General features: G+C 51.5%; 1 protein-coding gene across 4 annotated transcripts; it reads right to left on the bottom strand.

Annotated features, from left to right (window-relative positions):
• Positions 1-3: 3 nt before the first annotated feature.
• TEF (TEF transcription factor, PAR bZIP family member) lies at positions 4-22,631 on the bottom strand. Of its 4 annotated transcripts, none has more exons than XM_019734451.2 (4): positions 22,312-22,631; positions 9,535-9,852; positions 4,549-4,769; positions 4-3,396 (listed from the first exon to the last, which is right to left on the bottom strand). In XM_019734451.2, exons 1-4 carry the CDS (start codon positions 22,529-22,531, stop codon positions 3,181-3,183), a joined length of 975 nt encoding a protein of 324 aa, XP_019590010.1. In that variant the 5' UTR covers positions 22,532-22,631; the 3' UTR covers positions 4-3,180. The 4 variants fall into 4 exon arrangements, with proteins under 4 accessions (XP_019590010.1, XP_074182559.1, XP_019590012.2 ...); XM_074326458.1 differs by having other exon boundaries at positions 4,524-4,769; positions 22,312-22,581; XM_019734453.2 differs by lacking the exon at positions 22,312-22,631 and adding an exon at positions 13,529-13,721.
• Between the last annotated feature and the right edge of the window lie 520 nt (positions 22,632-23,151).

Here is a 23,151-nt window from a genome sequence, read left to right as displayed (position 1 = left end):
CAATTCTCGTCTCAAAATATTTAATTTTGTTTTGAAAAGGTTACATTCCCGGCTTCCCTCCCGCCACATCACCCTGGCCCACCAGCAGTGACACACTCGCACGCACACACGCACATAAGGCCAATGGGTTATGGTCTGCTTCTGCCCTCGCCAGCTGGGAAGAAGGAATTTTCTCCTTGCCTCCTTCCCCCAACACAGGTGGGAAAGAGGGGCCCACTGGAATGCCAGCTCCCAGGGGGGACGCAGAGCCCCACACACTCTTATCACATCACATGCACTAGAAAAATAAAACCAAGTGGTGTTCTGGCACCCCAACACCGTAAGACAGCAGTATCCACCTGGGAGTCATCTTTGCCGTTTTCTAGAAAAATTTATTGCACTTAATTAACAGATGTTAAAGGAGCTTTGGGGTGGGGCTTTGCCATGGAAACCAGGGGCCCTCGGCTGGCTCCCCGCCTGCCACCCCGCCTCAGGCTGGAGGACTGTGGGAGCTGCTTGGCCAGGGCCACACAGCCCCTAGGCAGGATGCTGCTGACCCAGGCAAGGTCCACTGCTAAGCGCCCCCCCGCAGCCGCACGGCCCAGACAGGCACACCCCTCCTTTGGCCAAGGGTCAGTTAGCCAGGTCCTCCACTGGCCATCATGAAAGCTCTCTCTATATATATTTATCTAGATACACATTTATTATATGTATATTCTTGCAACATTCTAGCTCATTCCTGATTTATCTGTTCTGAGGTTGCACTGAGGCTGCCACGAAACTGAACACAGGGTGCTTAGGAAGGGTTGGCAAACCCCAGCCCATCGCCACCCGCGAAAAGCCGTTCATGTTGGCTTCTCTGGCCTCCAGTGCTTTTCAGCAGGTGTCCAAGACCTGAGCACAGGAGCCTGTCTTTGGCTGTCGGCCCCAAGACGGAGAGCATCCAGGAGACTCCCCATCCCACGATGGAAGCTAGCGGGCACCAACCCTCTCCTGCAAGGACGTGAGGCTTAGGCCTGGGAAGGAGACACGCTTCCCTGAGCACTCCTTTCCCCAACATGGCAACCTCCACGGACGCCTCCTCCCTGTCCCTGCCAGGCTCCTGACTCAAAGGGGCTCTTCTGAAAGAGGCCAGCGGCCACACTCTTTCCAAGTAAGCACTTTGGGAAGGAAGCAGACACCCTCTGCCTGGGGGTGAGGAGGGGAGGGCACTGAGCAGGCAGTAGGTGGGACCAAGAGGAGGGCCATCGGGCCATCATCCCACCCGCTGGGGCCGGAACTTGGATGCCATTCAGAAATTTAGTCTCCATCCTTTAAAAAGAAAACAGAAATACACAAACCATACACTTTCTGGCCAAAGAAAATGGAAGAGCTTTAAAACTAGAGGCTCTTCTACCAATAACAAAATGAGAAGTGCCCTCTTGGTGGGCAGCCAGACCAGAGGGAGCAGAGCGCCTGGGCGGGCGAGCTGCCTGGGGCAGGACCCTGGCATGCCGGATGCAACTGCCCTGTTGTGGTTACAATGGTGAAAAGTGTGAACATGGTTTTCATAGAACCACAAAGGAAAAGTCAGGGGCCCGGAGGGAGGGGGTGAGCTCCCTTGGCCTCAGGGACCCTTGTCAAGTCCCCCGAGAGGTGGGAGTGCAGGTCCCCAAGGGCCATGGCGTTCCCCTGGTCTGAACACGGTACAAAAAGTCTTAGGGGTCAGAGCCTGGGTCTTGGAGCCACCTACCACTTTAAATAAAGCCAGCGGTAAGCACAACGACGTATGCCCGTCACCTCTGACCCCTCTTTACCACAGATTGCCTGAGCCAATAAATACACCCATCGGCAGGTGACCCAGCGGACCACAAATAGCGAAGGGTTCCACAGATTTCCACCATGACTCTTCAGGGCAGAGCAAAAGGACGAGTCCAGCTGGACACAAGAGAAAGCAGCTGTGAGGTAGTGAAGCCACAGCTGCTAGGACCCCTCCACACCACACCACGGCCCAACTTGTGTGGCGGCCCACGTCTCCAGTGACCCAGACTGAGGGGACTCTAGCCCGTGTAAATGTCCCGAGAACCTGCTATTCCAAGAGTTGTGCTGTGACCCTGGTGACCCCTGACCAGGGTGCCCTCTAGGCAGCCTGCCCGGGGGGAGGGATTCTGAAGCGAGTGCTGGGAAACGTCGTCTGCTTTCCTCTGGCCTGGCCCACATTGGAGAGCACAGCAGGAAGAAACGAAAATACATGCCCCAGCTCCCAGCCCACAGTGGAAGGGGTTGTGGAGGCTGGTTTTCTAAACACCATGCGGAAGGTGCAGCCTGGCTCCAGGAAGCTAAACTTCCTAGACGAGGGGGGTTTTCCTTTTAAGTCCAAGATCTGAGATTGGTCACTGGGTGAAAAGAAACACCAGGCTCAGAAACCCAGTCGAGTGGGACAAACAAGGTTCCGGTGGCCTCCACAAGTGACCAGGAGAAGTAAAGGCCGCCCTCTGCACTGGGATGAGGGCTGAGACCGGCCGCCCTGGAGGCCCTCCACAGCAGCCGAAACGCAGACAGAGCCCATCGCCAGGTCTTCCTCCCTGACTTCCACTCCTGAGCCACAGAGTAAAAGGGTGTGGGAGCTAAGAATGGTCGGGTGCGCTTCTGCTGCAGGCCCCAGCTCCCGTGGCCTGGGACCCATGCGGACACTATGGATGAGCTGGTGTATCTTTCTACCTTTGAGGGAGATGGGAATGGATTTCTCTCAAAGACTTTCTGGGGAGGGTGAGGTGGACCATAGACACGGCCCACCTGGAAATGCACCCTGCTACCTGAGAAGACGTAAGGGTGACAATGATGGACTCACTCTGCGGAGACAGACCTCCACGGCCCCGGCTGGAGCCTGAGGGAGAGTCAGGGCAGCCTAAGCGCCCTGTGAAAGATCTGTACTCCAGAGGTCCCCTTCCGATTCAACTGGGACATCCGAGAATAGGAACTAAGGCTGACGCACCATCTATGTCGTCTGTCTTGCATCTCCGCAGTGAGGACGCCGGTCCCCCCAGGGAAGTCGCCACGTGCACTGGCCGTGTGACAATGAAGCTTGAACAGGACCACTCTGGTGCAGGTGCGCCGCCATTTGCCCATGACGAGTCATAAGTCTCCACACGTGTGGGGTTTCAGGGAGCCCCCAGGCAGAGGGCTGAGGTGCAGGCAGCGCCATCTGGGCAAGGGCACAGGTTACAAGGGCCCATACTTGGTCTCGTACTTGGACACGATGGTCTTGCACTTGCCCACCTCCTTGCGTAGCTCAGCCACCTCCGTCCGCAGGGCCGTGTTCTCCTTCTCCAGGAAGGCCGCCCGGATGGTGATCTGGTTCTCCTTCAGGCGCCGTGCATCCCGGGACCGTTTGGCCGCCACATTGTTCTTCTTGCGTCTCGTCCAGTACTTTTCGTCCTGTGGGGAAGTGTCCTCTATGTGTCTCTCCTCTTTCCCCACAAGGGAACCCAACCTTTCCCCATCTGCCAGCACCCCACACCCCACACCCCTCCTATCACTCATCTGGTGCAGCCAGAACAAAAGCTGGGACCTGGGGAAGGAGCTGCATGTGACAAAAACAGCGAGGGGTCCAACCCTCTCCCCAGGAGGAGAAACAGAACCCTCTGGTAGGAAGTGGTAGAGGGAAGGGGACTCCCCTTACTGGGGGGCTGCTCTGTGCCACCCCAACATAAAGCACTGCCTACACCATGCCTCCCTTAGTCACTTCAGTTGTGGCTGAGGTCCAGTCCCGACTTCAAATCGTGGCTCTGCCCCTTACTAGCGGTGGAACCATGAAAATACCTTAACCTCTTAATGTTTCAGGTCCCTCATTTTTATAATTGGGGGTAATAACAGTAACTACTTCGAAGAGTTGAGGATTAAATGAGTTAATATATACAAGGTGCTTATAACGTGCGTGGTCTATGGTAAAAACCACATAAAGGTTTATGTTTTCATTGTCATTATTATGAAAGCCTCACAAACCTCCTGAGAGGCAGGTACAGTTATTCCCATTTTATGGATGAAGAACTTGAGGCCCAGCTAGTTCTAGGTGGCAAACGGGGGTCTGAACCCAGGTCTGCCTGACTCCAAAGCTGGGATGAAAAGTCCTTCCTGTGAGTTTTCCACAGGAGAGGATAGAAAAACTGCAAAATCCTCCTCTTCATCCCCCTCCTCATTACTATAAAACCATCAGCTTGAAAGCTGCTTGACTGTCCCCTGGGGATGGCAACATACAACTACCTTTTGTCCTTCAAAGCGAGGGCTTGCTCAGCCCATTTCCTGTGGCCTTGTGTGCTGATGTCCACAGGCTGGGCTATAGCCAGAGAAGCAGGACCAGGCGGGGTAGGGGAACAGAGAAGCTACGTGGAGTCACACTGGGGCCAAACCACCTGACTCCCTTTTTTTTCTACCAACTGCAGCAGGATATGGTCTATGCTCTGAACTCATGCCTTTCTAAACAGTGTCCATAAAGAGGGAGGACGCTCCAGATAAAATCAACTGTGCGAAAGCACAGCCCCCCAGCTCCTGAACCAAAGCTGTACCTTCACTTATATGGCACCAGGTTACCTTCTGCTCATCAGGGACAAAGACCTTCTTGGCCTTTTTGATCATGGGTTGGGGCTTCAGATCCTCCTCTGCAAACTTGTGCTTCCGAGGGTTGAAGAGCTCCCCGCCCGGCACGCTGGAGAGGACCAGGTCAGCGGGGTCGGGATTGAAGTTCACATCCACCTCCACGCAGTTGGGGTCAATGGGACTGGGTGTCTCCCTCTCCTTTTCCATGGAGGATTCTGAAAGACACAGAGGGGGTCTTTCAGAGGGGGTCTGAAAGACACAGGGGGTCCCGAAGCAGCCCACTGGACCATGAAGACTCATGTCACACACCCAGACACCTGCTTGAATCTCAGCGTTGCACAGCCACCGCCACTTGGAGGAAAGAAAAACCACACCACCCCCAGCCCCCAAGCTAGACTGGCATATGTGATTCAATTCAACAACACAAACCTGGAAGGGATTCTTCCCTTTGGGGACAAAATGCTCAAAAGGAAAGAGGCCCTTGAAAAACAGGATTTTCTGATTGTCTACTCCCCCTCCGCAGAAAAACATTAAGCACAACATTGAATCATTATACCTCCTTAACTTCCTGTGGTTTTAAGCTCTCCAGTAATGAGAAACAGCTGAATCTCTCCATGAACTATAATGGGTTAGGGACACAGACTGAATCATGAAATGCCTTTCATTTCTGGATCCCCAGAGACATATCAGTCGCTGTGCTCATTTAGTCGTATGACAACTCTGCAAGCAAGATCGGTGTTAACCTTATTTTACAGATGAGGAAAACGAAGGCTCAGAGAAAGGACATGGTTTTCTCAGGGTCACACAGATGGTTAAGTGACTGAACGAAAATTTGAGTCTGGGTCTGGCTGACTATGAATCCTTGTTCTCCGCCCTACCTGGTTGCCACTGTAAAGTGGACATTGGATTAAAGGCACTTTCAGAATTCAAAGGCTGTTAGAGGTTAAGTTGTAAGAAAAAACCCTTGACCTTTGGCCTACTTGTTCAATGCTACTAATAGGAGTACACAAAATAACTGTCAATAAATATTTATTGAACACCTACTACATGCCAGGTACTATTCTGGTAAAGACAAAGCAGAGAAATAAGTAAAAATCTTGTTTTTGTGGAATGTTATTCTAGTGGTCAAGGCTGCCATCACACAAGATAAATTTAAAATATCTTTAAAAGCATTAGATGCCATGTGAATATTTGAGAGAACATTTCAGGAAGAGTGAACATCAAGTGCACGGCCATGTCCGAGGAACAACAAGGAAAGCCAGTGTAGCTGGAGTGAATAACTGAGAGCAGAGAGTAAGAGGACAGGTCAAGAACAGAAAATATGGGGCCTCTAATCCCAAGAAAGCAGTGGGTCTCAGTAGGGGATGATTCTGTCCTGCAGAGGACATTTGGTCACATAATGGGGGGTCGAGGGTATTCTATTGGCATCTAGTGAGCAGGAGCCAAGGGTGCTGCCAAACATCCTACAATGTACAGGACAGTTGCTCCCCTAACCCCAACCCCAACCCGTTATCTGGTCCAAATGTCAATCGTACCACTGAGTTTTGACTTTTACCCTGATATGGGAGAAGCCATTGGAGGGCTCTGAGCAGAGGTGTGACAGAATCAGAGAGGTTTTAACTGGATCATGCATATAAACTCTTTGTATCCTATCTGGGGGGTTAATTACAAAGAGGGCTGAGCGTCAGAGGAGTGAATGACCAGGGGCCAATGTGGTCCCTGTGGCAATACTGAAGATGCCAGACTCTACACCTACAGAACAGCCAAGGTACCAAAGGCTGACTAGAGCCCCCATACCCCACTGGTGGTGAATTAGGACCCTGAGGTATTTTCCCGGGAATGGGATCCCGCCGTTACCGAAGAATGGAAACGGAGAATCCGGAGAGGCAAGTGAGGTTTAAGCAGAAACAGTTTATTGGAAAAGCATAAGACAAAAAGCGCAGGAGAAAAACAGCTCTCCATGGAGATCTGCGGAGAGGGGGATTTGAGCGAAATGCCCCGTGGGCTGCACTGTGCTGGGAACTATAATAGCTCTGAGTCAAAGCTGACTGGTCTTCTATACCTGGGCAGTCAATCTTGGTGGGCTCAGCAAACTGATTGGTTCCCTTTCCTGTACCTGGGCAGTTAATCTTGGCGGGCTCGGCAAGCTGATTGGCTTTTTTACAAGCTGGATGCCCTCCTCTTCCCCTTACACCTGAGCCGATTACTCTGGCTTATTCTTGTGAGTCCAGCATCCTGAATCTATTATTCAGCCACTAAAGTTACTTCCTCTGGCTTTGTTATGGTCTCTGCCTTAATTCCCCTCCACCGTGGCCATTTTCCTGACTGCCTATAATTTCCTGTCTCAGTGGGAGCATCGATGGCTACAACCACTCTGTACACTATTTGACAGTTATCTACCAAAGCTGAATGTGTGCATGGCCGATGACCCAACCATTCTACTGCTGGGTAGAAATGTACACATATACTTACCAGACGATCTGCACACAAATGTTGATGGCAGCATAACCCCAAACCAGAAGCACCTCGACTGCAGAATGGATAAACTGGTGTGGTCATACAGTGGAATACAATTTGGTGATGAAATAAACAAACTATGCCACAGGCAGCAACATGGATGATTCTTGCAAAAAAGTTGAGGAAAGAAGCTAGACACAGAATACATATTGCTTATGTCTTTCCTACAGAAGCAACTGAGGAATTAAAAGTGGAAATTCTACCGTCATTTTTACCATGTGTACAATTCAGTATAAATCTTACTTATCTGTATCGTGGTTTTTCTTTGTCACAGGAGTATTCCATAAGAATGTTCTGTACATTTTATGTTGTTAGGGTAGAGTCTGATGCCCACATAATTTATGTGTGTACCATAAAGCTAGCTATAGGAAGCTATAAATGTTAAGTGAGTATAAACGTAATCAACGTGTAATAGTTAAAAACACAAAAGAGGACATGATATACAATTCTATTAATAGGACGTTCAACTACAAGTGAAAAGCATCTCTGGTGATGTAAATAAGGCGAGTGGTCACCTCTGCAGAATAATGACTGAGCGGGGTCACCAACAGAATTCTATCTCCTGATTTGGGTGATGGTCATACAGTGGCATCACTTTGTGAAGATTCATCAAACTGTTACTTACAATGTGGGCACTTCTATACGCCATACTTTAGTGAGAAGGTTTACTCAGAAACAAAATCGAAGGTGAACGCCACCTCGGTGGTGTAAGGCACCAGATGGGGGCTCATTCCCAGCTCTGCACCCTACCCACACATGAAGCCAGCCTTCTAGGACAACCTCAGCAGCACAAAAAACGTTTCCTTCAAACAAGAATTTGGCTGGTATCAGCTGAGCCTCTAGATCTAACCTGTTTATAGGGAAAAAACAAGGGGCAGAGGAGCACATTAAATGGCACTACAGGGCTATAGTCAGAAAAAGCCAGCATGTGTAAAACTCTACAGGACAAATGATTCCGTTTCTTCAACAAATAAATTGCAAAGAAAAAAAATGGGAGAGGGCCCTATAGATAATAAGAGGTTTAAGGGACACAACTAAATGAAATGTGTGGGTCTTACTGGATCCTGATTCAAAAAAACAATGAAACAATAATATTTATGAAATAATTTTATGGAAATTTGAATGCTGATGGATTTATTGTCAAGTTCAGATGTAAAATTGGTATTTTTGTCATGTTTTTTAAACAATTGAAATACCTTTTTTTTTTTTAACTTTTATTTATTTAAGTGTGTTTTTCCAGGATCCATCAGCTCCAAGTCAAGTAGTTGTTTCAATCTAGTTGTGAAGGTTGCAGTTCACAGTGGCCCATGTCGGGATCGAACTGGCAACCTTGTAAAGAGCACCGTGTACTAACCAACTGAGCCAACCGGCTGCCCCCTTTTTGTCATTTCTTTTTAAAAGAACCCTTATATTTTACATCCATATTGAAATATTTATGGATGAAATAACATATCTAAGATTTGATTGAAAGTAATCAGGTGAAGGGAATGGAAGAAGTTACAGATATAAGATTATGAGTTACAAATTACGGAAGCTAAGTGATAGTTACATGGCAGTTCATTAGAGTAGTCTCTTACTTTTGTATTTGAAAAATTTTCCATAATAAAAAATAAAATTTAAAAATACAGAGCATGAAAATTCTTTGGCTATGGGTTCCTTGGGTTCCATACCAGCTCCTGGAGTCCCTCCAGGATCCATCAACCTGTATGCCTTTGAGCTTGCAGAAAGCTTTGCAGAGACTTCTGAAACAGGGGCCATGCCTTCTCTGGAGGGTTCATGTCCAAGGGGCATGAAAACCAATCAAGCAACCAATCCACCCCCAGAAAAAGGACAAGAGGATGAAATGAAATTCTGAAGATGATGTCTTCTTTGTGCCTGTGCCTAAGCAGTACCTGGCGATGGAGTCAGACATCCTGGGTTCAAGTGCTGCCTCCACTACCTACCAGCTGGGTGACCTTGACCTTCTCAGTTTCCTCACCTATAAAATACGGATAGTAGTATTAATCTCGTAAGATTCTTTGTGAGGATTACATGTGAATGCCTAGCACAGAGTAAGTGCTAAATAAATGTTAGCTGGTATTATTATTACTTTTTTTATTATTGCCTGAACTCCCCAATAATCTGTGGCAAAGTGCATGCAGGGATAAAGAGCTACACTGAGAAAATGCAGAATGGGAATTCTAGCCTTCAAAGCCTCAGACTGGAAGGACTCAGTTCACGGTCCTGACCATCTGTAGCACCCCAACCACAGAAAGACTGCCACTGAGGTGACCGCTATTTTTATCTTCAGCCTCAGGGACTGTGCTGACAGGTGGGGAGCAGAGGGTTTCTCCACACTGCAGGCCCACCAGGCCCTGCCCTAAGAGTAGGGGCTGACTGGGTATGCAGACACAAGCAGCCCTCAGTGGGCAGTAGACTTCCTGGGATGGGACAGGTGGCCCTGCCCAAAGGCCCGTCACCAACCTGTGCTGGACACGGTTTCAGAGGGCTGAAAGACGGCGGTGGAGGAGGACGGTGGGGACGCTGTGGAAGAGCTGGCCGACTCCTTCCCTTCTAGCTCTGCCACAGGCAGCAGCAGGTTCTGGGCCAGGTGCGTGGGGCTGGCGGGGATGCCATTCTCCAGCAGGAACTCGTCCAGGTCCATGTACTCCAGGTGGAAAGACTCGCCATCATATGGGATGGTCTTGTCCCAGATGGGCGGCATGAGGGAGGCTGAAACGGCCATGGTGCTGGCTGCCGCAGCCTCGTCTTCCTCCAGCTTTTCCTTCCCCTTTTCCTTATCTGCAGATACAATATCTGTGATGAGACACTACACGAGAGAGTAACTCAATCCCAGGAGGGGAGCAACAAGCATCACAGGGATGACCTATCTCTCTGAGTCCTGATCCATTCCATGCATTTCAAGGGCCCACTGTGTTCTCCAGTTATAACCTTAACTCATGCTCGTGGTATCTTTTAGAGACGGCAGCCTGTCCTTATCAGAATGCTCACGCTCACCGCAAGCTCCGAGGCCTAATGTGGTCCCAGGGTTAATTCAGAATGGGCTGTGGGATTAGCATCGGCAGGAGAAAGTCTACAGGTAGGAAATGGAGTTTCTGAGCCTTCCTGATAGCTCATCCATACAGTAGGAAAGAGCTGATTCCTCAGGCCAAGAACTTTTGTGTTCCCATCTTGCCCCTCTAGCTATGCTTCTCCATAGTAACCCAATCTAGGGCTTGAATCCCAGCTCTACCACCAAGTTGCTATGATGTGCAACTCTAGTCATGTTATCTAGTCATGTTACTTAACCTCTCGCAGCCTCCACTGTAAATAAGGATAAATCTTCCTCTTTGGTGTACACTAGAGATAACATTTGAAAGTATCTTGCAGAATTCCTGGCAAATGGCAGGCATTCATTACTACTGTGAGCTCAGAGGTTAGGGACTATGTCTGATTCATTTCTAGATCTCGGGGCCAACACAGGAGCAGGCAGATGGCGGGCTATGGGAAAATGTCTATACTGAATGAAAAACGCTGGGTTTGCAGGTTCCCTTTACGTTTATCAAATACAGAGGGCCTGGAGCTGCCTTTTCATGACCTTTTTCACAGCAGTCATTTCAAGGCAAGTCTGTCCTCGAATAAGCAGAGAAGACCGAGGCAGGTTTTCTGGGAAAAGGAGAGGGTGGAGCTGAAGAAGAAAGCCTGCTCCCATTCAAAGCAAAATTAATCAATGAGCAGGAACTGGATCCCACCTAATTATGTCAGTCAAAAAGTTATATGCATGGATATCCAAGAAAGGGCAAATTAGGAAAAAAGACAAGAGAGAAATGTGACAAGGTTGGAAGGAAATCAAAGTGACAGGGAGGCTAATCAGGAAAGTGGGAGATAAAATCATGACAAGTTCATAATGGGTTTTCAAGTCGAGGGAGACAACTTTGAACTCTGGATTCTGAAACGGCAAAGAGAAATCAAATATGATTATGTTGGAAATAAACCAGTCATGCATGGACTCCTAGACGATAGCCGGCCAGAAAATCAGTCTGTTGGTCCAATATAAAAATGGATACACCTAGTGAGTTAAGAAGGTGCAGGTTTTGACAAACCGAATTTGATCGTGGCTTCTAATATGAATTAACCTGAATTCTTGCAACTGCATTCTGTACCAGGCTTTGGTTGAAAACCAAATGGGCAGTAAAAGAAAAACAAGACTTTGGTGGGCTCCGTGGCCGAGATGGTCTCAATGTTCTCTTTCCCTGAGATCTAGACTCTACATTCTGTTCAGAAAAGACTATGACCCGTATCAGGCAGGGTCATGGGGATCGAAGGAGACCGGAGAAAGGAAGAGAGAAAAAAACAGCCACAGTGAAGGACAAGTAACAATAAGTGCCAGGTTTTGGCTAACCTAGAAAATAAAGAATATTTTTAATCAGTTTCTATAAGATGGAGTTTTAATTGTAAGAGAACTAGACTCATCACTCCAGTCACAGGGATTGACATCAGCGGTTGCCAGCGATACAGTAAAGAGCACCAGACTGAGACTTATAAGGCCTAGTAGCTATGTGACATTAAGGAAGCATTCGCATCTCTATGAGCCTCAACTTTCCTCATCTGGGAAGTGGAAGGAAGAACTGCTGTGGAAGACTAAGTAGGAGTCTGTCTGTCAAAGTGCTTTGTGAGCACTCTGCTGATATACAGTAAAATTATTATTATGGATGGTTCTTATTTGGTAATCTTTAACAAGAACCCGACAGATGTGTACACCTGTCCCAGCAGATTTGGAACAAAGCATTGCCTTAAACACAAACAAAAGGGTCTGTGCACATGAGGTCCCGAAGCAGGAGAAGAGAGCCTGGCCTCACCTGATATGCTGAAGCTATTTATAACCCAACGGTGACAAGCCATAGGAATGGAAGCCTCAGAACACACCCAGGAAAGAGAAATGGCATTTTTAAAAAGAAAATTAATTCTCCAAGACAGGTAATTCACAGAGGCCTATTCCTTTCCAAATCCCTAAGCTATACCGATGGTTCTTGGAAATCCAAAGGTCTCAGATTAAAAGTATATCTCTGTGCACCTAAAACCACAATAGGTGGTACTCCAGCTGCTCCCTGAACCTCATGTTCCCAGGCAGAAAAACAAGGCCAAACCTGCTTCCACACAGGCCCTGGGGACCTGTGTGGCCTAGGAAACAAAACGGAGCCTGGCTCTGCCACAATGGCCCCCCAAATCTAGGGTCAGCCCCAACCAACCAGGTGAAGGGCCCCAGTGGCCTCATTCTGACCCTCATCCCTCTACCTGCCTTACCCCACTCTCCACCTCAGAAGGTGCCTCGCATCCCTTCTCCTGTCACCCCTTCTCCTGTCACCCCTCCCCCACCTCGGCAGCAGCACTGAAGACACACTTCAAAAAATCTCCAATGTGTACCTAGTAGTGGGGATGAAGACAGGTCCTCCTCCCAGGAGGGTGCAAAACCATATGCAAGACAATCTGTCATGTAAATCAGCGCTTCTCAAACTTTAATGGACTTCGGAATCACGGAGGTAGGGGGCTCCTTAAAATGCAGATTCCTGTCCCAGGAGCTGCAGACTCGGGGGTGAAGGGTGGGGCCCAGGAACCGGCATTCTACACAAGCATCCCAAGTGATTCTGATGCAGTTGTCCCCAGAGAAAGCTCCCTAGAGAATCATTTAATTGGCTGCTGCGACCCCCTTCAGCCTGCTCAGTAACCCCTACACGTCGCGGAGCTGGGGCTGCCCCAAGGAACCTCCTCACCGCGACCCCACCCCACCCTCTGCCTCTTAAGCCTTCTCCGCCAACGCCCATTAGACCCAACCTCTCTCAACTCGCCCCCTACCTTCTCCTCCTAACCTTCAAGCCTCGTCCCCAAGGCCCCTAGTCATTCCTGACCCCATCCCCCCTCCGGCAGACCATTTCACCAGAACCTCGGACCGGTCCGACCCCGCCCCCACAAGGCCCCGCCCCTAAATAAAATCCCGCCCCCAAGCGTACAGACCCCCCTCCTTCCCCTCACCGAGGCGCGCGTCGCGCGGGGTGTTCTCCATCAGCTTCTTCAGGACCAGTGGGAAAGAGCCCGGCAGGCCCCTTTCCCCAGCTGCGCGCCCCGGCCCCGGGCCCGGCCCCTCCTGCGGCTGCACAGCCGGCGGCTTCTTTCCGTCGCGCGTGTCGGACATCGTGTCCCGCGCTCTGCTCGCCCGTCTCACCTCCTCCGCCCGCCCCCCGAGGAGGGCCGGAGCCGCGCGACCCGCCGCAGCTGCCAACACGGGCAGCTACTGCGCAGGCGCCCAGTAGCTCCCCCGCCTCCCTCCATCCCTAACCGTGGCCTTGGATTGGCCTACCCTGCGAGGAAGGCGGGCGCAGCCTTCCAGACCGTGATTGGTTAGGCTGCCAGGGTAAAAGAGACACGTGCCGGGCCAGGTGAGGAGCAACGCCGGAGTCCCAGCCCCATCCGCCCCTGTCACCTGATTGGCGCTTGCTGGAGTCAGTGTCATAGGCCTTCTTCGGCGGCAGCTCCTTCCCCTCTACCAGACGTTTCACCTTCGCCTTCCTCTTCATAACCCCCGCTCTCCTCCCAGACCACCGTAACTGCACTCCCTTCCCTCTCATCCCAATCTCGTCACCTTCTGGACGCGCCACTCAAGGGAGGCGGGGCTGGGAGCGGCCGGGCCGGCGCGAGGAGCCTATCAGAAAGCCCGTTCGGGCCGCATGGCCCGCCCTCTGCGCGTCACGTGGAGCCCCAGCCGAGTCTAGTCGCGTGGGGAGAGGGAAGAGGGGAAGGCGCGGAGCAGCCAATGGAGGGCAGGGGCGGGGCCCGGGTTGGTGCACGAGGCGCAGCACGTGCGGGGCTGCGGCGGGGAGGGAAGGGGCGGGCCTTTTTGTACTGGGTACGCTGCCCAGGTCGTGGGGCCAGGACGCAGAGCGAAACCCGCACCCTTCCTCCTTTGAGACCCAGAGGTTGGCTGAGGGCAGGGCGGCGGACGACGACCTGCCCTTCCCTTAGGGATGGCCGGAACAGGCTTGGCGGCCGCTGAAGCGGGGGGTGTCAGGTTCCTCACTAATCCCGGGTTTCTGGTGCAGGCGTGGCGGCCAGATAAACACTAGCGTGGAGGGAGCATTCTTGAGGCCAGAGCAGGGGTGGGGTGGGGTGGAGAGAAAGGGTCCTGCCCTGAGCCAGTGCCGGGGGACACGCTTTTGTCCTCCCACTTACCGGCTGTGACCTTGGGACAGTCCAGTTGCTTTACTTGAGTCTGTTTTCCTTATTTATGAAATTAAGGGGTTGGACTAGAGGATCTAAAGTCCTAAACATCTCTGAAATTCTGTTCCTTTCTAGGACCTTTCCATCCTTTTCCTAGGGACAAAAAACGAAAAAACTAAACTTCTTTTTACGCAGGGTACCGATTACACATTTTGCGGGAGAATCACCTCTTCTCTTAAAATGCAAACATTCCTTGGGAGTTCCTCAGGAAACGTGAAAATGGGAAATGTGCCGGGTACAGAAATGAGACATTATAGGGAGCTGCTCCCAAACAGCACCCAGAACTTTGTACCTCTTTATAGCACAAATCTTACTTTGCTTTGAACCCAAACAATACTAGACTCTCCCTGCCTAAACTCCCAGAAAGCAAGGACTTTGGCCTGTTGATCCTGTATCCTGCCAATGGCCGTGGCCTTCCCGTAGTCGGGCCGGGGGAATGGTAGGATGGAATCCTCAGTTCATAGGGTACATGCGTGACCATAACGCCCAGCTGGCTGAAACTTGTCAAGTTGATGCTATCAGAATTTTGCTGGGAGCTGAGGAGGAAGAAGAAATTGGGCTCCTGAGCAGGCCTGGATAGCAAGGGGTGCTGGTCAGGGCACGTGATGGAGTCTGGCTCCAAAACTCAAGTTCTTCCCGCCTCCCTCATTAGGCTTCAGTCACTTTCTGACTTGATACCTCCAACCAACTGCTTCACCTCTCCAGGCCTCCTTCCCTTAGATGTCAAATGGAGAGAGGACAGGATCTACCTTGTGGGGTTTCTGTAAGCCAATATAGGTAAAACGCAGAGTTGCAAACCTACAACAAATGGTAGTTTTCATAATTTTACTAAAACTGATGGGTACAAATCCACTGCTTGGTATATCCATTATCCTGGAGGCCAATACAATGCCACTCTCAATTTAGTGGAAATACTAAATTGTGTACAGAAAATCTGTTGTGTTGCAGAATTGTTGTTAGTGGGAATTCTGTATGTGGCTAAGCTAAAATATCTTTGGAAGAAACTAACCTAGAGGTATTTAGAAACAAATTTGAAAGGCAATTCCAAGGAGATTGATTAGAACGATGTATGAAACTTTTTAAAAAGGCTAGTTTGGCCATGGAGAAACTTAACTGGAGTAGAGTTAAACATGTATTTTCATGGCTAATGTGACATTGTTAAGGGGAAATGATTCTCAAGGTATTAGAAGAGGATTTATGATACTATAACAATGGAAAGTTATCACATTTGTTTACGACAAAGGTGGGGTGTAGTAAGGGGGAGTAAAGATTTAGGTTGTTTTATTTTCCCTAAGGAGGGCACAGCTCACAGTGGCCCATGCAGGGATCGAACCAGCAACCTTGGTGTTATCAGCACCATGCTCTAATCAACTGAGAAAACCAGTCACCCCAAGATTTAGATTTTTTTTAAAGCTACAGTTATCCCAAAGGGATAACGCCCACTCCACTCATCACCCAGCCTGGAGCAATGAACCTAACAGGCAAGTGACACTGGTGAGAAGTGATGCAAGCAGGTTAGGGTTTCAAAAATTACTTTTGATTCGGTTCTCTGTTCATGTACTGACACTCCCCAGAGAAGGTTTTTTTCCCCTGGGTAACCACAGGGTAGATGGTGTGTCACAAACAGTGCAGGAACATGACAAACATGTTCTCTCTCGTGCCTACTTGCAAGCTGGGAGGTTAGCTATGTTGCTGGCTGGCAGCCGTCAACAGCACCATCCTGGAGGCGGGAGCCATTATGTTCTTGTCTTCATTCTCCAGCTGACCAGAGAAGAGCCATAGCGGCCTCTCTCTACCTTTGGCGCCTGTCAGTAAAGTGGGAATAAGAGTGTGGCTTGCCCCTTCTCTTAGTGGAGAAATAAATGGTGTGAGAAGTAATTAGTTCATTTCCATAGTGTTTGTTAGCCCCACAAAGAAATATAGTCCCTGAAAAGAACATGTTATTACGTGGTTAAGGCTTTAAAGGTAGGAGGTGGTACCTTAGTGTTCTTTAGTAACAGGGTTTCAATGCAGCCAGTTCTTGAGGGAAGCGTGGCCTTGGGAGGCAGGTCTGGGTAGAGCCTCCCCATAGCTGCTGACCAGCCACGTGGCCTTGGGCAAGTGACTTCTCTTGCCTAAGCCTCAGTTATTTTTCTCTTGGAAACAGAGATGGATTTGCTTACCTCACAGAGTGGTTATGAAGATGTGTGAGAAGCAATGTCAAGTGCTTGCCTGGAACAGTGTGTGGCATGGAGTGGGAGGGCCTCCACCCTTCCCCTTCCACTCAGGTTGTGTTGGGTCAGGAACAGAATTTATTTTGGGTGTGGGGACAAGGCTGTGGGGCTGAGGGTGAATCCTAGAGTCTACTGGAGCCTTTTCCAGAGCTGGACTGGCTTTAAATTCTACTCTTTTATGTTCTAGAAATCTGCTAGCCAACCGAAGTTAAAAACTTAATTTGAGTCTATGCAGAACAAGTGCCTTTCATTAAACCATTATACTGATTTGGAGTATTGTTTAAACGTGAACTCCATGGGAGCTAAAACTCCAGCACTGGAGCCTTTGGCCAGATAATGATCTCTGGCCACATATTCAGCATCTAGTAGGCTAGATGTCTCCTAACTCACTGAAATATGTGATATAAGCCTGGTGTGTGTAAGAGCATGGAGCCCAGCTATCTGTGTGCTTTGCCGATACCAAACACAGGAGAGTACAATGCTTTGTTCAGGGTAGTAACTCAGTAAATATTTGTCGGCTGGTTTGTTGTTGGTGCTGGTAGGAGGGTTCACAAAACCTTTCAGAGCCAAGTCGTATACAACGTTATTAACACTAAATAACAGTCATTGTGTTTCACAGTTGAACCTAGAATAACAAACCTGGCAAGTCCCCCCAGCACTAGCCTGGCCAACAGCTGCCTCTTTTCCTGCCCACATACCTGTGGCTGCATAGTTCCGGGGTGTGCTTTGTACCTTGGTCTCAGTGTATTCTAGGCAGAAGTAGTGGGTGGAGGTGCTTCACTAACTCTTGCCCATCTCTTCAATACTCTCAAGAATACTAGTTTCCTGTTTGGCTTGCTTTTTGCCCACTCCCAGGATTCAGACTGCAGCTGGAGAGCTGCCCCAAGAGAGTCATTTCCAGAGAGAAGCCTTCACTCCAGCCTTGGCCATGTCTCAACAGACACCGCCTGATGGCTAAGGTTTCTCCAGTGCCAGCCCCATTGGTGGTGCAGTGATAGGATGTGGACTCTGGAGCCAGACCATCTGGGTCTGATTTGTGCTTCGACTACTTCCTGTGTGACCTTGGGCAACTTACTTAACCTCTCTGTGCCTGAGTATCAGAAGTAAAGGAGTCAATTCAGGCACACTGCTGAGAGTAGAACTTGGTACATAGGAAGTGCTCAATGGAAGTTAACTCCTACTATAATTCCACCTTGTATTGTTCTGGGAATAACTCATTCCTCCCTACCTGTCACTTCCCCAAGAATAGTGGGTGTGGGCAGGGTCTTGCAAGCAGAGAGATGACAGGCTCACTCTCCTTGTGACCTTCAAGGCCCTGCAGGGTCTCCCCCTTCTAGGTCTCTTCAACCTCCGTTCTTCCCTTGTTTCCCCTTGCTCACCTTCTGCGGCCACAGTGGCCTTTTATTACTCAGTCATGTGTCTTTCTTTCCCCAAGAAAGGGCCTTTGCACGTGCTGTTCCCCCAGCCGGAAAGCTCTTGGTAGAGCTGGCTCTTCCTCACCCTCAGACCTCAGTTTAAATGTTACCCCTCAGAGAGGCTGTTCCTAATCCCTGATTGATGATTGTCTATCCCCCCATGGAATATACCCACCAGGCGAGCGGGGCCATGTGTGTCTCATTCACTCCACAAGTGTAGCAAATGCGCAGTATGCAGATGATGAGAAAGCAAAGGATAACTGAAGAGCTGCTGCCCAGAGACAGGGTTTCCGAGACCCGGGCATCCTATGGGCAGGGATGAGCCCGGAAGCAGGAGGAGCTGGGTTGGAACCCCTGACAACTACGTGGCCGTCCTGTCTCTGAGCCGCAGTCTCCTCATCTGTAGAACCGATAATCAGCTTCCCATGCAAAGCCATTAGCATGACTCCCAGCTCAGACTCAGGATTCATTCCTTGAGCAGCCTGGCCTTGGGGTAGGCCCGTCAAGATGCAAAGCCATCTGGAAGGGGCATTCCTGGACACTGCCGTCAGTTTCTGGCACCCAGTGAGAGTTTCTCATGTTTCTCTGGTTGGTGACAGGGGACAGTTAGAGGAGGTGGCTGAGCACCTAAGGTGGGAGTGAGGCGAGAGGCTGGCCCACCTACCTCTGAGTACATGTCCTCACCGTTTAGAAGGTGGTAGTGAGGACTGAAGGAGCTAAGGCCTCCAGCACGCAGAAGGCCCCCTCCCCCTCCTCTTCCCTGAAAGCAAACATCACGATTTCTCCATTTCTCAGTTTTTGCCTGGTGACCCCAGGCTGGGAGTGGAGGTGACCACATGGACCTTACTGAGGCCAAACTCGGGACAGCCGGGCTGCGTTGAGTCCTCCCTCTTGGTCCATTCAGCCCAATCATCCAAGAGAGGACAGCCAGGCCCCGCCTCTGCCCCGCCTCTGTCCCAGCAAGTCCCCTGCCGTCCAGCCTGTTATCCTTCATCTCCTCTCCCACCAGCCCAGCTGGGCGGTCCAGTTTGGTGCAGGGCTGATGGCACCAGGCCCCTAAAAGCCTCAGCACGCATTTCCAAGGAGACAGCCCTATGTGCACTTGCACACACTTGCAACGCCCGGTTCTTTTAAGGAGAATATTCACAGGAAGGAGGGTAGAAAGAAGCGAATGAGGGTCAGACTGCAAATGTGATGTTGGTGGAAGGAGCATAAGGCCAGGCCCAGCTGCTCTTTGCCCTTCACAGAGAAAACAGCGTGACACTTCACAGTTTGCATACACTTGCACGTGGGATAACTCATTTAATCCTGGCAACAAGTCTATGAAGCAGGTAGGCGTTGTCCCTTTTACAGATGGGGATGGAGAGAGAGGCGTGTCTAGGATACCTGGCTGGGGTGGCCCACCAGTGATTTTAGTTAGGAGCTCCCTGAGGCGGGGACCCTGCCTGCCCAGCTCAAAGGGAAGGCCTTGTTCAACCTTTGGGTGTGTTTCATGCTCCATGGCTCCTTGCAAAGGAGGCCTGAGTGACCAAAGCTGGTAGAAAGATGGGGGACCGGCCTCTGAGCACAGCCAAGGCCCTCTAGGGTGAAGGAAGGAACGGGTGTAAAGAACTAACAGTATGGTTTAGAGAAGCAGGGTCTTTGCAGAAGCTGGAGAAGAAAGTGAGAGAGAGAGAGTGAGCAGTCTGGAACAGACTTAATGATCAGGGCCCAGAGACAGAGGGGAAACTGAGTCAGGGCTTGGGGTACAGACCCACCCTTTTGCTGGACATGGATTTCTCTGCCCACAGGAAAGTTGGTCAAACTGGTGGCCCAGAGTGAGGGGCTGCCAGGTGGCTGTTGTAACCTGAAGCCAAGGGAGGCTGAAGCCTGGTCAGTCAGCTCTGCTAGATAAAGTCTGCTTAACCAGGGACAGGAAAGAGGTGGTCTGTCTGCACAGGCTGCAGGGGGGGAGGCGAGAGGGAGAGACCCCAAGGAAGGTCTCAGGGAACGTCTTTGAACTGGAAAATGGAGAGGCTGCAGGGAGAGCAGTCTCGTGAGAGCACACCTCACACTCCTCATGCTTTTCTCTGAAATTCCCTCACACTGGACCCAAAATATATACTCTGCACGTGATCTAGATGTGTGCTGAAGCGGTCACTGGACTGGAGAAAGTGGGGAGTTTGTGAAGAGGTCTCAGTCCCCCACAAGAAACCACCCCTTTTGCACCAAAGCAAAGAGCAAGCAATCCTGATGGCAACTGTTTCCAGGGCAACTGGCACCTCAGCTGTCTTCCACCCACTGAGGTCCAAAGCCAGAGTGGGGGACACAGGGAGAGAAGCTGCTGCATCAAGAACTTTCACAGTCCTCGCCACATGACTGCTGGAAATTCTAGTTCTCTCTTCCCACCAAGGTGTATTGCTTTTCAGGTAGATGCTTTTATTTTTGTAAAAGACTTGGAGAGTCTGGGAGCTTTGGAAAGTGGTGATGGCAGGTTGAGGGCAGTAATGTGAGGGAGGTCTTTGTGGGGTGCACTGACCCTCATTTAATCTACCCATTGGCATCTGTCAGTCCCGCGGGGCCTCATGCTTCTGACCCTCAGAGAGATACCCCATGGAGAAGTGACAGGAGGTGGCCCGAGACATTGGTCCATGCTCCTGGACCAGCCCAGCTGGTCCTCAGGCAGGGCTGGCCAGCGTCTGGCAGAGCTCTGCCTGAGACCTTAAGCAAGTGCTCTCAGCACTGGGCCCCAACTTCCCATCCACAGTGAGCGATGGGGACTTTCCGGCTGTCGCAGGGCTCGGTGGACCAGCTGCGAGCCAGTGACCAGCAGCTGCTGCCACACTTCAAAGGCCTTGTTATCCTCATCAGAGGAGCAGCGCCCTGAGTTGCCCCCAAGAACCCCTCCCTGCCCAGCTGGGAGCTGTCCCTGCAAGCTGCTGACAGCCCAGCAGTTCCCTGTCCAGGGGCTCGGCCACCCTGGACATCCCAGCTTCCCTGCTGCCTGGACCAAGAAGAGAGCCCCGTACCTCTAGCTTTTGGGAGAACGTCAGCTTCACCAGCCCACACAGCCCGTTCAGAAATGGCAAAACAAAAGTCAGCCCTGGCTCATGTGCCAGGCTGAGCTGAGGGTGATCTGAGGAGATGAGCTTCTCCTGGTGAGCAGCTGGGGTCCTGAGTGCTAGGAGGGCACCAGAAGTCCTTCTGTGATGCCTGCCTTGGAGGGTGGCCCAGACAGCCCCAGCATTCAAAACCACAGGCTGTGGTCTGCTGGGCCTGGGGCCCATTACTCCTGTAAGAGCCCGTGGGGACCCTGCCCTGAGCTCTGGGACCCACCTTCTTCCCTCGGTCAGTGCCTCCAAGGAGCAGAGCCTGCCGCCTGTCCTTCCCTGAGCCCAGCTGCCCAAGTGGTGAAAGCGAAGGTAGGGGCTGTAGTGTCTGTCCTCAGGCTCCCGGGTCAGGGAGTAGGCTCAGGGTCCTGCAGAAGGCAGCCCTACGGGGACAACCAGGGCCACCTGGTGGGGAGACGTACCAGACATATACGAGGGCCAGGCCTGAGAGAGGGCCCTGAGGGGACACTGGGGTTCCTAAGTCAGACTCGGGCAGCACAGGGCAGCTGGGCTCCTTCCTTTAAAGGTACCTGGGGAGTTTGAGCAATGAGGACCTGGGTGTGAGCCCCTGACATCTTAGAGCAGAAGAGACTAGCAGAAAGATTTACGGGGGAGGGGGTACCCTGAGCAGGTGGTCCCCAAGCTAGCCGTGGCCTTGGGTTTCTCAGATAGGACTTGGTAGACACCTGGGGCTGGCAGCTGGCTCTGGCCCGTGGTCCACGCCCTCCTCCGCATGGTTCCCTCGCCCCATGTTTGCCTGTGGTATCCTAGGAACCCGGGCTTTGAGCCTGTAGTTCTGTTACATAACAGCTTCCCTCCCATCCGTGGGTTCAGCCCTCCAGCGAGCAGGCGCTGAAGCAGGCGCATGGAGGAAAGCCTCTTCTCCAGATAGGAGACTACCCCAATCTACAGCCTCTGCCGGTCCCCTGCCACCCCACATGCACAGGGAGGGAACTTAATAAGCATCAGCATCCAGGGCATTCTCTCAGCAGAGTCCTCTGGTCTCATGGTTGTCCCACGGGAGCATAGCACCTGTCAGTGGCCACATGCTGCCCATAGCTCCCCCAAGCTAGCAGGCTTAGGGGGCACTCCCACCATGTCTCTCTCTGCACCCCAACCCTTCATCTGGCCCAGGAAGGGATCAACAGCAGACCCCTGCTGGGGACTCTCTCTAGCTTGGAGATAGATGCCCGTCCTGCCACTGTGCGTGTGGCTGCCCCCACCCCTTGGGCACCTGCGTGGCCAGCCAATGCAGGCCACCTCCGTTCCTACCTGTCTTCTTCTCTGGCCAAGGCAGAGAGTGCTCCAGCAGAGACTTGAGGACCTCAGGCATGTCCATGGCAGGGGCCACTCCGATCCGGTCACAGCTTGACATGGCAGGAGGAGCTTGCTCTGGGAGTTCAGAAGCAGCTGGAGAGGCAGGAGCTGGCTGGGGAGCCGCAAGCTGTGGAGGCAGGCGGGGCGGGAGCCTGAGGCAGCCAATCGACAGCATGGACCCCAGCCCGCCCGTCCACCCCCAGCTGGGCCACCTGCCAGCTCCGGCTGCAGCCAGGCCTTCCCTTCCCGCTGCCTGGCAGGGCGGGCCTGGCCCTGTGCCAGCTGCAGCACGTGGAGCCACCCCGCCAATCCTCTGACAGAGAGCCCGGTCTGTTATCTAACTTTGCAAAGGGAAGTTCTCCCCCAGGCTGGGAGCCATAACCAGGGCCTGCCAGGTGAGAACAGTGAGCCGGCTCCACGCCCACCGCGAACGTGCACTGCACACTCAGGCATGCTCTGTGGAGGAGCCCTGGCGCCTGCCATGGGAACCAACTGGGGCTGCGATTTGAGACCCAGCCACCACAGGCAGCTCGGCACAAAGGATACACTCTATGTTGGCACATACAGGCCCGTGAAGGCACATCGTGCAGTCACCTGTGGACTCGTGAGTCTCCAGGGGTGGCTGGTGTGTTTTGATGCAGATGCACGTGTGCCGTGCAAGGCACACGGGTGTGCACCAGGCGTGAGTAATTGGGGCTTTGCACCGTCTGCAGAGCTCCACGTCTGTTCTCAGGGAAGTGACAAAACCTGGAGCCTTCTGGGGCCCTTTGGTGTTCCAGAGAGGGGAGAAGAGGC

This window comes from Rhinolophus sinicus, linkage group LG02 (assembly GCF_036562045.2).
Source record: "Rhinolophus sinicus isolate RSC01 linkage group LG02, ASM3656204v1, whole genome shotgun sequence".
NCBI classification, from domain to species: Eukaryota; Metazoa; Chordata; class Mammalia; order Chiroptera; family Rhinolophidae; genus Rhinolophus; species Rhinolophus sinicus.
The sequence above is the reverse complement of the archived record's forward strand: the minus strand, read 5'-3'. Positions and strand labels throughout refer to the sequence as shown.